At 43.8% G+C, this 16,175-nt stretch overlaps 1 protein-coding gene across 1 annotated transcript in view; it reads right to left on the bottom strand.

The window, feature by feature from the left end:
• plcl1 (phospholipase C like 1) overlaps window positions 1-16,175 on the bottom strand; it is a 90,210-nt gene that overhangs the window by 15,828 nt on the left and 58,207 nt on the right. Inside the window, exons 2-4 of the mRNA XM_056289573.1 lie at window positions 3,002-3,076; window positions 2,532-2,819; window positions 1,940-2,221 (exon numbers count right to left, since the gene is read on the bottom strand). Coding sequence (XP_056145548.1) covers window positions 1,940-2,221; window positions 2,532-2,819; window positions 3,002-3,076 — 645 coding nt within the window. The remainder of the gene's footprint in view (window positions 1-1,939; window positions 2,222-2,531; window positions 2,820-3,001; window positions 3,077-16,175) is intronic.

Genomic DNA, 16,175 nt, shown 5'->3' with positions numbered 1-16,175 from the left:
AAGGATGCGTGTCAAGGTCTGGGTAGATTAGATGGTAAGTGAGCAATTAGTTCTCGTAGTCAGCATGTTGGATGGAGAAGAAATGGGCAGGAGTAAAGACCTGAGCAACTTTGACAAGGTCCAAATTGAATGGTCAGACTAGCCCTGAAACAGAAAGGCTTGTGGGATGCTCCCGATCAACAGTGGTGAGTACATACTGACAGTGGTCTGAGGAGAGACAAACCACAAACCAGTGACAAAGTGTTGAGCGCCCAAGGCTCATCGATGCACGAGAGCAACGAAGGCTATCCCATCTGGTCCGAACTGACAGAAGCTCTACTGTGGCACAGGTCACAGAATATTTTAATGATGGTTCCGGGAGGAATGTGTCACAACACACAGTGCATCACAACACACAGTGCATCACACCCTGCTGCGTGTGGGGCTGTATAGCTGCAGACCGGTCGGTCAGAGTACCCATGATGAACCCTGTCCACTGTCGAAAGCACCTACAATGGGTACACGAGGGTCAAAACTGGACCTTGGAGCAACGGAAGGTTGCCTAGGTCCAATGAGTCCCATTTTCTTTTAGATCACGTGGATGGCCATGTACATGTGCGCCGTTTACCTGGGGAAGTGATGGTACCAGAATGTACTTTGGGGAGATGACCAGCCGGTGGAGGGAGTTCGATGCTCTGGGCAATGTTCTGTTGGGGAAACCCTGGATCCGGCCATTCATGTGGATCTCACTTTGACACATGCCACCTATCTAAACATCGTTACAGACCAGGTACACCCCTTCATGGCAATGGTATTCCCTGATGGCAGTGGCCTCTTTCAGCAGGATAATGCACCCTGCAACACTACACACATTGTCCGAGAATGATTTGAGGAACATGAAGTGTTCAAGGTGTTGCCCTGGCCTCCAAATTCTACAGATCTCAATCCGATTGAGCTTCTGTGGGATGTGCTGGACCAACAAGTCCGATCCACAGCAGCTCCACCTCGCAACGTACATAACTTGAAGGATTTGCTGCTAATGTTTTGGTTCCATACACCACAGGACACCTTCAGGGGTCTTGTAGAGTCCATGTTTTAGCGGGTCTGCACTGTTTTGGCGGCACACAGAGGACCAACAACATATTAGGCAGGTGGTCATAATGTTTTGGCTCATCAGTCTATAAGTGACTCACATCACAGGGCAATGCAATATAATAATTCTTTTTTCCCCCTCACTACTCTCGCTCTCCTGCCCCTATCTCTGCTCAGCCCCTTCTTGCAAAAATTGTCCGTCCGGTGATATTGGCTTACTAAAATATCAGTCTGACTTGCTCACAGGTTGTCAGCATCAACCCAGCCTCTCTGCAGCATGATATATTTCTGTGTTTCCAAGGTAATTCTGTCTCTTTGTGTTTGTCTACTGTTCGGGCAGCAGGTGATAGCAGAGCTCCTTCGCAAGATATATAACAGACCTATGTGTGTGCCTTTTACGTCAGAGCCCAAATATAACCCCCCCCCCCCACACACACACACACACACACAAACGCTTATGTATGGAAGAATAAAATGTTCTGCTTGTCAAATACTGTCCCAATTTCAGTAAATTACACAGTTTCTATTCTACCGTCAGGGCAGTATTGAGACGTTGCATAACATGACAATATTACATGTAGTGGGGTTACAGAACATTCTCTTCTTACCACAACACACTCGTGTTTGTGAAATGTGATAGCTACTTTGGCACATTATACGGTAAAGAACAACAGGCCAGCTATGTTTAAGATCACACTCTTTTGACGCTGAGATGGCTACTTTATATGATGTACACATCTACATGGTAATACTACAATATTATATTCTGGTATAGGCTTAATACACATCTGCATGGTGTTACTACGGTATTACATGACGGTATAGACTTCAACCCACTCGTGGCCACTGTGCAACTCTGCTCCCTCACCTTGGCCTCCTTGATGCCGGGGCAGAGTTTACAGATGGTGGCCACCGCTACATCTTCTGGTGCGATGCCATAGCCATCCTCATCCACCAGAGCGAATTCAGCAGCTAGCCACTCATTCCTCATCTTGTTCCCAGGGCTGCCCTCCACCACGAGGCCGCCGCCCTCGCCCAGCCCTCCCACTCCACCCGCTCCTCCGATGACCGAGGGGTGCGCCACAAGGTAGCGTAGGCCCGTCACCCAGATGTTGGCCACATCTGCTGACAGGGCCACCAGGTCCAGAGACTGGAGAAGGGGAAAGACAATAAAAATTGATAGATGGGTGAATGGATGGAGCAGTAAATGGAGCCAACTAGAAAGCCAGGCTGACAGACATCCAGACTAGACACACTGCATCTTTAATAATTCAGTTTCATTGTGGCTTTATCACCACATCCTAATTAAAAGTAGCTCTTAAAATAGTTCTAGGATGATTTTTTTCCGCACAGTTCGGTTGTGCAAAGATATTTTTTCTGAATTCTCTACTGTCATTTTGTACATTTGCACACACTGTACAGATGAGACTTCATTTGAGATGACCGTCTTGTCTTCCCACCTGGTATTCATCTCCATGTATAATTGAGAAGGCAGCCTCCTCTGCTAGATGATCAGATAAGGGTCCATTATGGAGGAAGGTCTCTGTGCTTTTCCCGGTGCGGACTTCCCGTATGCTGGCAATGTCCAGCCGAGCCCGCTCCCCGTCTTTCTTGGACGGTTCCCAGCGCAGGCAGCTGAGGTCCGGATCCAGGGTGTAGAAGCGACAGTAGACTCTGGAGTTGGGACGAACCTTTTTCAGTTCACATCCACCCTGCATGAAGGCCAGGCAGTCTGCCGCACTCCTCACCTTGGACAGAAAGTCAGCAAAAGGTTTTTGCCTTTTTTCTTTTTTTTTCTCTCCCTTGTATGTTCAGTTGTAAAGGACGAACAAGATATAGAGACCAGAATGTATTAATTCCAGTCTTTGGCTTTAGTCTTTTTGTAAAATTATTTATTTTCTTTCCAGCCCAAGGGCATTTATTAAATTACCTTTTTCTCAGAGGGCATACTGCTGAAGGACACGGTCTTCTTCCTGCCTCCACCCACCTTCTGTATGGAGGGATCCTGAGAAAAACACACAGACAGATGGCCAGGAGGTCAGGCTGACAAGTTCAACTCAAATCTCAGGCATTTCAGTTTGTCAGGGGGGTTTCATAACAAAATTAGATTTGAGAACCAGTCATGGATTCCCAATGGTGCAGATCAGCAGGTAATGCAAAGAAAAGCTGTCAACTTTTTCTATACTCATGGGCCACATATTCAGACTGCCAATATGAGTAACTCCCCCCTGGTTTGAAGATAAATTAGAAAGTATTCTTTTTACTCTGTATGATTGTGCCCATTCTCAGACAAAGGCGATGATTTCACAAGTACTGAATAAGGAAACGACTGTTGCTGTTTTATGACCAAACAAGTATTGTTTTGGTATCTCTGTCTCCAGACTCATAAGGTAGTTCAAAGATCTGGTCTCAACCCAATGACTGTCCCGATGACTCATCTTCCAAAGCTTGACTGACAAAATTGAATATGCCAAATAATGAACTCCCTGGTAAGGCAGGGGGAGTGCCAGTCACAGCACTGACCAGCTGGCTACATAAAACACACACACACACGCACACGCACACGCACACACTATAGTATTCCTGCTGAGTTATTGCGTCTTGGTTTCTGGGTGTCTCGAGCTTACAGCAAACTGATTGGCAGCTCAGCCTCCATGCAGTTGGTAAATTTCAACACTTGGAAACTTTCATTAGCACTAAAATTTGACTTTTTCATGGACCCCTCCCCCTTTACCCTGGACACACACACACACACACACACACACTCACACACACACACACACACACACACTATGCAAATTATACATACTGACTTGCAGTCAGTTGCAGTGTTCTTAGCACGGTGGTGTAGTCATGGCTCGTGCACACAGACAATTGACCACTCTCAGCTGCAAATGTATTTCAGTTGCCTTGTGATTTTAGCTGTCTCCCGCAGCTTCCAGTTCTTTCTGTCCATATTTTCAAGTACGAGAGCATCGGGAGACCGGATTCAGACCTGTCTTAGAAATGTATTTGGTATACACACCGGATCGCACTGTATATCTACAGCTATGTTTGTAGAATGACGAGAGAAGGAGTCGGCGGGCTTGGTACTGAAAAACAGAGTTACCTGCAGATGAATGGATTCATAGGTGGAAAATCACATCAGCCACACTATGCTTTCATTTACTTTTTCAATCAAGTCTTTGTGGCAAGAGTTTATATATCAAAACAGAATAGAATAGAATAGAATAGAATAGAATAGAATAGAATAGAATAGAATAGAATAGTGCCTTAGACCTTAAATTCCGACTGCACTGACTCATCTGCAGGTACCCCAGACCACACATACGTATGAAGGAACAGGCTATATATACAGGCAAGTATTTCTATATCACATTTTTTTCCACATTTTCCACATTTCCATTATTTTTGAAATCTTGCTTTGTTCAAATAAAGAGTGAAAGCCTAAGTAACAATCTCTCTCTGCCTGTCACTTTGGTCTGTGCCAACATGATACGAGCACTATTCACCACCTCACAATGTGTGTGTGTGTGTGTATATATATATGGGGGTAATTAAGATTTTCTTTTGGACGGATTATTTTGTATCCCATCATCTTAAGAGCCTGGGTAAAACAACAGACCGTCTCGTGTCTGAAACACTAAGAGGGAGCTGTCTGAATGAAGCAGAACAACAACAATGCAGTCACAAGTGGAAACACATGGCTCAGCACCACTCCTCTAAATAACATGCAGCTTGCAAGAATAACAGAGACATCAGCTGTCATTATTCCTGACTGAATGGCTTCCTCCCATGTGAAGAGCCGAGGGTAATACAGAGAGAGTTCAATAGCTAGAGTAGTGGCTGCTGATAAAAGATGCTGGCTGAATGGCTTAACCCTCCCAAGGTACATTATGATGACAATTTGCAAAACAACAATGGGAACTTAATTTCCTTTCTTTGTTTTTAGCCCCCATTTTTATGGTTTTTTCCATCTGCTGCTTTTTAGCTTTTATTTATAAGGTAGACTCAGCTGCAAACAAACAACACAGGCAGTCAATGAACAACATCACCAGTCTGTCAGTGTCAGTTCAGTATGTGAGGGGGAGTCGATTGGGAAGGTAGACTGTGCCAATGTATGGGGAAGGGAGGAAAGAGATTGACCAGTAGGCTGTAAATTGGGAACAGAGATGTTCATATCTCTGAATCTTGTGCTGTTGCCATGTAGTAGCTGGTCGACAGGTCTGCACAGATTTTCAAACAACCAGGAAGTTTACTTATAATAATATACTTTTGTGTCGTTCAGGCTTGATTCACTAATGGTTCATACTAGATTGGCTAGTCTTCTGGAAAAACTCCCGGTACTCCAGATGGCCAGTTTACCTATAGAATAGAATAGAATGGAATAGAATAGAACAGAATAGAGGCTGACCGGGATTCTATTCCGTTCTGTTCTATTCTATTCTATTCTATTCGATTCTATTCTATTCCATTCCGTTCCATTCTGTTCCATTCCATTCCATCCTATTCCATTCTGTTCTATTCTATTCCATTGTATTCTATCCTGTTCTATTCTATTCTATTCTATTCTATTCTATTCTATTCCATTCGATTCTATTCCATTCCATTCTATTCCATTCTGTTCTATTCTATTCCATTCTATTTCATCCTATTCCATTCTATTCTATTTCATTCTATTGTTCCATTCTATTCCATTCTATTCTATCCTGTTCTATTCCGTTCTATTCTATTCCATTCTATTCAATTCCATTCAAATCTATTCCGTTCAGTTCTGTTCTATTCCATTCCATTCTATTCTCTAGTTCTGCTAAATTGCCACTACCAACCACAGAGTGAAAAGTGCAACAAATGTGGCCAGATTGGTACATTTACTCCCAGCTTTGTGTGTGCTAATACCCCACAGGGAACATTATTGTACAAGTGTAGTAACATGACCTGTGCAGCTGACCCAAAACAAAAACACAGCTGATATTATGATGTCAGACTAATGAAAGACAGTACATCTGAACTTGAGATAAAAATTGTTTTAAATCTACTACGATCAACAGACCACCCTCACAACCTTTACACAACAATGTTGCCTCCTTTAATCTGACTTATACACATGTGCATAATGAAATACATTTATTGTACTTTAAGCAAATGGCATACATATTATGTGCTATATACATTGACATTAACAATGATGAAAACCAGGATGTCAACTATGTAACTATACATTATTCCAATAAAACCAACCTCATATTAGCTCGTCTCTTCCTCTGCACTCACAATGCATGCATGCTGAGCTAATCAAATGGACTAAAACAGTTTGACAGCAACAAAGAGCTGAAATAAAAGCTGGTGTTGTCATATGACAATAGAAAACCTAACTAATCACAAAGCAGCAGCATATCCTAATAGTTTCAGGCTGTTTCTGTAAGTTGCAGACATCAGCTTCTATCCACTCAGGAATTATCTGCCCTGTTGAAGTGTCCTTGAGCAAGACGTTAAAACGTTATGCAAAGGGGCATCAGGGTAGCATAGCAGTCTATTCCGTTGCCTACTAACACGGGGATCTGGGTTCGAATCCCTGTGTTGCCTCCGGCTTGATCGGGCGTCCCTACAGACACAATTGGCTGTGTCTGTGGGTGGGAGGCCAGATATGGGTATGTGTCCTGGTCGCTGCACTAGTGCCTCCTCTGGTCGGTCGGGGCACCTGTCCGGGGGGGGGGGGGCAATAGCGTGAACCTCCCCCGCACTTAGTCCCCCTGACAAAACTCCTCACTGTCAGGTGAAAAGAAGCAGCTGGCAACTCCACATGTATCGGAGGAGGCATGTGGTGGTCTGCAGCCCTCCCTGGATCGGCAGAGCGGGTGGAGCAGCGACCGGGATGGCTCGGAAGAGTGGGGTAATTGGTCGGATACAATTGGGGAGAAAAAGGGGGAAAACATCCACACACAAAAAAGAATAAGAGTGGCAGCTGAATGCTTGAATGGAAACAGGTTTAGTCTCAGTATGTTGGGCTGCTAGACTCTCGCATAGAAACCCCTTACAAGGTTTGCCACCACACAATGCATTTTAGATAGTGATCACAGAGTTGCCCGCTCTCACACACTCAACACCGGCAACCCATTGCTGTAGCCAGCATTGCATGAACACAATCTGTTGTCAATTTAATTTCCACACGATGGGCCAACTTCCCTAATGGCTCATTAGGGCAATGGATTTATGTGAATGTAGACAAGACATGGCAGCCTGCTGGCTCCGAGGGGACCTAGATGTAAACCTTGTCTTACACTCACACTCACGGGGATCACATCAGGGCAGACAAAACTGCATTTATTTCTAAGAGCGAGGGGAGAAAAGAAAGAGTAAAAAAAGAGTAATTCGGAGAAAGAAAGAGAGCTCGAATATAATCATTGCCTCCGCCCGTTCCTTACATAGAAAACAGAAGCGTGTATTGATTTCCAATTCCAATATTCCCACGCCTCGCAGCAGCCAGTGATGGAGGTAGGCACAAAGGGCAGTAGTGAATACAGCCCTGCTGCTTGATTGTCTTAATTCACATTAATGTCCCATAAAATGGCTTTTTATTGGGTTGGAGGGTTTGGTCAGCGAGGAGGCTGGACAGACAGGCTTAGTGAAAGCAGGTCAGCGGGTATTTAGGTGGACAGAGCAGGGCGGCGTGGCCGTGGACGCTGATGCGTGTCTGTCCATCTCTGTCGTGTCAGTGATGCTGTGTCTTTAGTAGTGTCAGGGGCATGTGAACACTGGCACCATTGTGACTTGCAGTAGTCACCCAGTGTGTATGTGTGTGTGTGTGTGTGTGTGTGCACATGCACCAAAACGTGTGTGTCACTTTGACATCTTGGTGTGTGGCACTTGTGTCACAAAGCGGAGACAGGAAAACAGGTCGCCTGCCTCCACAGCCGCAGTTGCAACAGTGACACGCACATTGCCCTCCAGGAAACTATGGCAACGTCCCCGTAAAGCTTTTAATGCAGCTCTCTGTTTGGCCTAAAAGGACATCTATTGGTTATAATCCCCCAGCCCGTTTTAAGCTCCATCTCTCTCTCTCTCTCTTTCTCTCTCTCTCTCTCTCCCTCTCCCTCTCATTTGTTTTAATTCTATGTGCTCCATTGCTCTGGTTTTGTCATGTCCATCTCTGATTTGCAGCCAGAGATAAATCTCAGCCCAGATGGAGAGACGGTGAAGAGGAAATGGGATCAAAAGCTGGAGGGAAAAGAGAAGAGAGGCAAGAAAAAGTAAGGAAAAGACAGATGAGAGAACAGAGTGAAAATGAAAGGCTGACCCAAAGAGAGGAGGGCGTTAAAATTATGCTGCATGGGGAAAGAGAAAGTCAGGAAAACAAAGTGGGACAAGTGACTTCAAAAGAGAGAAAATAATCAAGGAGCAAATTCAATTAACGGATAGATTTTTCCGGGGATGAAAGGAGAACTGAGGGGCACACGGACAGCTGAGGCCCGGGGAGAGGAGCCTGGCTAAAGCAGAACAAATAGACCTATACAGCGTAATAATGTGCAGGACAGCCACATATTGCTGGAGAAAGGGTGGCTGTGATGAAGCCCATATGATGAAATACTGAGTAAATATGACTTAAAGGACACGGCTGGTTTCCCACAAATGATACCTGTTCTGATTTGTGGTATTTGTGTCAATTTTAAGCTGTTAAGATGCAGCACAGTTTCTGTTTAACTTACCGACACCTGTGGCAATACTGGGGACCCTCAGAACCTTTAGAGGTCTATTTGAAATACAGCGTCGCCAGTGTCGTTGTGTTGGTACCTTCCATACCATCCAGCAAAAAAAGCATGGTTGAACCTGCGTTTAAACTATTCATGCTGCAGTATGAGTTGATAAAGGCCTTCTATGGGTTTATTCTGCCACATCTGCTTTGAAGCTCTGGGTAGACTTATGAGAGATGTTTGTCTACAAAACTGTTAGCTTCAGTCTAACCCACACCACGATCCCCGTCCTCTACATCTACACCCGTTTATATCCTTTATACATGGACACCTCCATCACTGACCTCTACATCTACACTCCTTTATATCCTTTATACATGGACACCGCCATCACTGACCTCTACATCTACACCCCTTTATATCCTTTATACATGGACACCTCCATCACTGACCTCGACATCTACATCCCTTTATATCTTTTATACATGGACACCTCCATCACTGACCTCTACATCTACACTCCTTTATATCCTTTATACATGGACAGCACTGTCACTGTCCACTACATCTACACCAGGGGTTCCTAACCTTTTTTAGCTTGTGACCCCACTTTGAAGTCACAAAACTCTAGTTATCCCAGACATTCTAAAATTACACTAGAACTAATTTGTTGCAAGAAAATGTTTATTCTAGACCACATTTAGGCATGACAATTCTGTATATTTATTATGTATTTTGTGTATTATGATTGGTTTCTCTTTGTTGTGATCAATTTTTTTCATTAATCATCTACTTTTTCCCCAACACAAGACAATACAAAAACAATGGAAAAAACATACGAAAACTACATGTACGTACATACATACATACATACTCAGACTGCTCAGATCCCGCCTTCCCACAGGACCCATGATTGGTGTCTCTCACCTATTTAATGGGACAGTTGAGCTTGCACATCTCGCTGCAGCCTTTCAAAGTTTGGTGGTGTAGTAGACAGAGCGCATCTAATCTCTGCAGTTACATCCAGCCGTGAACAGTACTTTGACTTCATGCACACAAGACCACTAAACCCGGCTTCACACAAATATGTGCTTCCAAAATGAACCAACAGTTTTAAATCACACTGTGAGATCTCTGGGTACTCCTCTCTTGCTCCAAACCAGAATCCCTCAATCACCACTCGCGAATGCAGTCCCTGTTGTGTTCTATCACATGTCAATTCAATCAGCTGTTCAACAGCGGTGGCAGGTAGGTCCACTGAGCCTGCATCACACTGGAATGGGTCCCTCACCCAGTCAAACTTTGACATATCCAAGTCCGGAAAGTAAGTGGAAAAGTGCTCACAAAATCCAGCCTAGTCAGAATCCTTGAGTTTGCCATAAAGATGTGTCGTCATCAGTTAATTGTCTCTGGTCCCTTACCCATGAGGGGTAACGATGCGATGTACAGTGGGCTCACCTCAATGAACCACTGGCTGGTTCATTACTGTTATGAGCTGGGATTCGATGTTGTTGATAACTGGCCTTCTTTCTGGGGCTGCCCTAACCTGCTGAAAGCAGATGGCATTCACCTTACTGGGGATGACGCCACTCTTTTGTTGAGCAATATAGATAGCTGTCTACATGTAGTCTGACACTAGCGACTTATCATTCAGCAGGTTGCAGGTGATTAGAGATCCTGCTAACTTTAAACCTACAGCAGATGTGGAGTCAACCTGACTATACTTATGCTCATGTAGCTCGGGCAAATAAACAAGGTGGGGGTGTCACCTTAATTTACAAGTCTATTTTCAATTAAACTTCTAAACTTGAATCTAATTTCCAATCGTTTACAGCTCTTATTCTAAGTCCATCTCCCTCAGCCATGAATAGACTCTGTTCAGTTCAGACTGTGACACTCTATCGACTTCCTGGCCCTTACTCATCATTTCTTGAAGAATTTGGAGAAATTGTCTCAGGTCTTGTTACTCATTCTGATGCGATTCTAATTCTTGGTGATTTCAATAGCAATCTGAATAAGGCTGCTGCCCTGAATGTCTTGCCAACCACGTCTGCTGTGTCCGATCATTTTCTCATTAAATTTGAAGCATTATTGCCCTGTGCTGTTAATGTCGGCACAGATGTAATTGCCACTAGCCACATAGGTCCATCCACTGTAACTGCATTTGGCCAACTGCTGCCTGGAGTCTTGGTTCCTTTCACTGTAGAGACTGACTCCGAAAATCTCACTAATGACTTAAATATGGCCCTCTCTAGTCTCCTCGATTCAGTTGCACCTCTCACTACCAGAGCTAGGTGACTAAAAAGGCCTACACCCTGGTTTAATGATGAGATACATGTTCTTAAGCGGGACTGCAGGAGACTGGAACGTAAATGGTGAAAATTGAAACTGTATGTTTTTTTACCTATCTTGGTATGAGTGTTTATTGAAATACAAGCGTGCTTTAGCTCCTGCAAAAGGTGCATATTTCTCTCACTTAATCAATATTAATTAACATAATCCCAGATTTCTCTTTGACACTGTAGCTTAAAACTCTGTTCTGGTGGCGTCTAGACACTGCTTGGCATCCTGTGCATCATATTCTTCATAAATTGTATAAGTCCATTATAATTCTGTTTATCCTCTTTCAATGTTGTATTCTGTAAATTGTGTAAACACAACATCCATTGCACATCGTCTGTCTTGAGAGAGATCTCTCCTCTGTTGCTCTCCTTGAGGTTTCTTCCTATTTTTTCTCCCTGTTAAATGTTTTTTTTTTTAGGGGGTTGCTTCTTATCCGATGAGAGGGTCTAAAGACAGGATGTTGTGTTGCTGTAAAGCCCACTGAGGCAAATTTGTCATTTGTGATATGGGGCTGTAAAAATAAAATTGACTTAACTTGACTTGGCTGTAGCTAAATTTACTCAAAACCAGCCGTCTATTATCTGCTCACCATTCACGGCCAATTAGTTTCTAGACTTTTTCTGTATTAGGGTTGATGAGATCATAAACAAAATTATCTTCAACTCCTGCTACTCCTGCAGATCCTGTCTTGCCAAGTTCATATCTATACAATGACTCATTGATGGTCCCTGTTATTGCAGCTTTTGAGACTATCTCTCTTACCAAATTCATATCTATACGAGTCACTGATAGTCTCTGTTATTAAAGCTTTTGAGACTATCTCTCTTGATACTTTGACTAAGTTCGGGTCAGCTTCTAAACCAACTGCTGCCTAATTGGCCCCTTACCAGCAAAACATTTTAAAGACCTCTGGCCTTTTCTGTGACCTAAAATGCTAGACATTGTTAATTTATCGCTTACTACTGGCATTGATCCCAGCAGTTTTAAGACAGCTGTGGTTAAACCTCTACTTAAAAAAAACCACACCTCGATCTAGGGTCTCTATCGACCAGTCTCTAATCTTCCATTCTTTTCTAAAGTACTAGAGAGAGTTGTGTATCAACAATTTTCGACCCATATAGAAGAAAACCATCTACGTACACTCACCGGCCACTTTATTAGGCACACCTGTCCACACCACACCAACTGCTCATTAACGCAAATTTCTAATCAGCCAATCACATGGCAGCAACTCAATGCATTTAGGCATGTAGACATGGTCAAGACGATCTGCTGCAGTTCAAACCGAGCATCAGAATGGGGAAGAAAGGTGATTTAAGTGACTTTGAACATGGCATGGTTGTTGGTGCCAGACGGGCTGGTCTGAGTATTTCAGAAACTGCTGATCTACTGGGATTTTCACGCACAACCATCTCTAGGGTTTACAGAGAATGGTCCGAAAAAGAGAAAATATCCAGTGAGCGGCAGTTCTGTGGGCGAAAATGCCTTGTTGATGCCAGAGGTCAGAGGAGAATGGCCAGACTGGTTCGAGCTGACAGAAAGGCAACAGTAACTCAAATAACCACTCATTACAACCGAGGTATGCAGAAGAGCATCTCTGAACGCACAACACGTCGAACCTTGAGGCAGATGGGCTACAGCAGCAGAAGACCACACCGGGTGCCACTCCTGTCAGCTAAGAACAGGAAACCGAGGCTACAATTCGCACAGGCTCACCAAAATTGGACAATAGAAGATTGGAAAAATGTTGTCTGGTCTGATGAGTCTCGATTTCTGCTGCGACATTCGGATGGTAGGGTCAGAATTTGGCGTCAACAACATGAAAGCATGGATCCATCCTGCCTTGTATCAACGGTTCAGGCTGGTGGTGGTGGTGTAATGGTGTGGGGGATATTTTCTTGGCACACTTTGGGCCCCTTAGTACCAATTGAGCATCGTGTCAACGCCACAGCCTACCTGAGTATTGTTGCTGACCATGTCCATCCCTTTATGACCACAGTGTTCCCATCTTCTGATGGCTACTTCCAGCAGGATAAGGCGCCATGTCATAAAGCTCGAATCATCTCAGACTGGTTTCTTGAACATGACAATGAGTTCACTGTACTCAAATGGCCTCCACAGTCACCAGATCTCAATCCAATAGAGCACCTTTGGGATGTGGTGGACCGGGAGATTCGCATCATGGATGTGCAGCTGACAAATCTACAGCAACTGCGTGATGCTATCATGTCAATATGGACCAAACTCTCTGAGGAATGTTTCCAGTACCTTGTTGAATCTATGCCACGAAGGATTAAGGCAGTTCTGAAGGCAAAAGGGGGTCCAACCCGGTACTAGCAAGGTGTACCTAATAAAGTGGCCAGTGAGTGTATATGACCCTTTTCAATCGGCTTTCAGGCCCTATCACTCCACTGAAACTGCTCTGACCAGAATGGTGAACAATCTTTTACTAGCGGTGGACTGTGATTTCACTTCTGTGCTTCTACGACTGGATCTCAGTGCAGCCTTTGACACTATTGATCACCATATACTATGAGACAGATTAAATTGTAATTTTGGTGTTTCTGGCTTAGCTCTCTCTTGGCTTAAGTCTTACTTATTTGGAAGAACACATTGTGTCTGCTATAGTAATATTACATCAAAATTCTCTAACATTAAATATGGTATACCTCAGGGCTCAGTTCTTGGCCCTCTACTTTTCTCTCTTTATATTTCACCTCTTGGCCAAATTATTTGCAGTTTTGGAATACATTTCCATTGCTATGCTGATGATACTCAGCTGTATGTGCCTATAAGGGCTGATAATCATATTCAAATGACTAATTTAGAGGCCTGCTTGGCTACTATGAAAAACTGGATGTCACTTAACTTTCTGCTTTTAAATTCGGATAAAACCGAGATGCTGGTCATTGGCCCTGCTAGACACAGACACCAGTTTGATCAACTAACAATAACAACTGACAACTCTGTGGTTTCACAAAGTGTGGCAGCCTAAAATCTTGGTGTTATGTTTGATCCCAGCCTTTCCTTTGATAAGCACATTAAAGAAATCACCAAGACTGCCTTTTTCACTTATGTAACATAGCTCAAATTCAGTCTTTTCTGTCCATGGCTGACGCAGAGACTCTAATACATGCATTTGTTTCATCCAGACTTGATTACTGTAATGTTCTGTTTCCAGGTCTGCCACATGCTAGTACTATAAGTCTTCAGATGGTTCAGAAGGCTGCTGCTAGAATCCTAACTAAATCTAGGAAATTTGACCATATTACACCAATTCTTGGCTCCCTTCATTGGCTTCCTATCCATGTTAGAGCAGAATACAGGGTGCTTCTGCTGACTTATAAAATCCTAAATGGGCTTGCCCCATCTTACCTGTCTGATCCCCTTAAACCATACATTCTATCTCCAGCTCTTTGCTGTCAAAATACAGGGCTCCTGTGTGTACCCAAAGTTAAAAGGAAGTCAGCTAGTGGCAGGGCCTTTCCCTATTGGGCTCCATTCTTGTGGAATAACCTGCCTGCTGCCGTCAGACAATCAGAGTCTGCTGAGTCCTTAAATCCAAACTTAAAACTCATCTTTTTGTCTTAACCTGTAATTAGTTGCCTTTAAATTGAGTGCTTCACAACCTGTACTGCATGGCGCGTCGGTTTCTGTCTCAATAAATTTACCAAGCACTGTTCTACTGATGGGATTATAGATATACATAAGTGACTAGTGGAAATTGTTCTCTTCTCACGTCTTTTTTCTGTCTCTGAACGATATCTTCTCCTTTCTCTTCTCCTGTGTATATGAATGGTGTGATGCAAGTCTCCCGTGTGCACGTGTAGTCTGTCCTCCTCCCAGGTCTACATGGTAATGGTGGTCGTCACTTGGACACTGTTTGGCATCCTCCTTATCACATTATTTATTTATTTGTTTATTTATTCATTTTTATCTCTTATAAAGCCATATAATTTTGTCATCCTGTTTCAATGTTATATTCATCTCTCACTCAGATGTGTGACGAATGTTTTTTCTTTTCTCTTCTCCTGTGTATGTGAATGGTGTGATCATGCGAGTCTCCCCTGTGTGCATGTATAGTCTGTCCTCCTGTCAGGTCTACATGGTGATAGTGGTCATGTGGCTCAGGTCCTAGGCTGTTCCAGTGGTTTCTGGACACTGCTTGGTGTCCTCCTCTTCATATTCCTCATATATCTTATAATTCTATTATAATTCTGTTATCCTCTTCCAATGTTGTATTCTGTCAATTTGGTTACGCACAACATCCTTTGCACATCTGTCCATCTCCGTGTGAGAATAAAAAATGAGGAACGGTGAATGTGTGCGTTCACATACACACACAAACATACACGCACACACACGCGTACATACATACACATGCTCACAAACATACAAACACAAGCACACTGATTCCCCAATCCCTATAATGTGCCTGTGCCCTACGTCATAGTTTCCATGCATTGACGTGTTTAGTAACCCACTTGCTCACCCCTCACTAATATGCCCCCACAAGCACACACACAGACACACACATCAACAAGTGTACATGTGAGCATTAAATCACATCTGCACAGAGGTTGACAGACCAGTGCCCAGATAAACCCCCTATCTGTCCCGATTTAAACGTGCACACACGGCGCTACACACCCTCCTTTCTCCATGCCCTCCAAACACCAGGCAGTAGCACTAATCTAGTCCCCACACTGTAACCCCCCCCCGCCCCCCTCAACCAACTATGATCCCATGATCCAGCTAATGATCTGTCAGCACATCAGTGGTAGATTACCACCGCAGATTAACGCAGTGGATTACCGTAGTGTTGCCGGCATCCAATGACCTACAGGGGCTAATCCTCAACGGGATGGATGTCCGGGTCTACTGTATATCACTGCCAGCACAATGACCCAAGACAAATGAGACCAGCCCAACGTCTGTAACACACACATGCACAGACAGGCTGGACCTGGCTCTACAACTTGAGACAGGACAGTGGCTGCAAGGTTACAAACTCAATGATTGTGCAGTAATATACACTTAGTAAAATACACTATGGCCACATGGCCTGAA

This window comes from Lampris incognitus, chromosome 11, assembly GCF_029633865.1.
Source record: "Lampris incognitus isolate fLamInc1 chromosome 11, fLamInc1.hap2, whole genome shotgun sequence".
NCBI classification, from domain to species: domain Eukaryota; kingdom Metazoa; phylum Chordata; class Actinopteri; order Lampriformes; family Lampridae; genus Lampris; species Lampris incognitus.
This window is presented reverse-complemented; position numbering and strand designations above follow the sequence as displayed.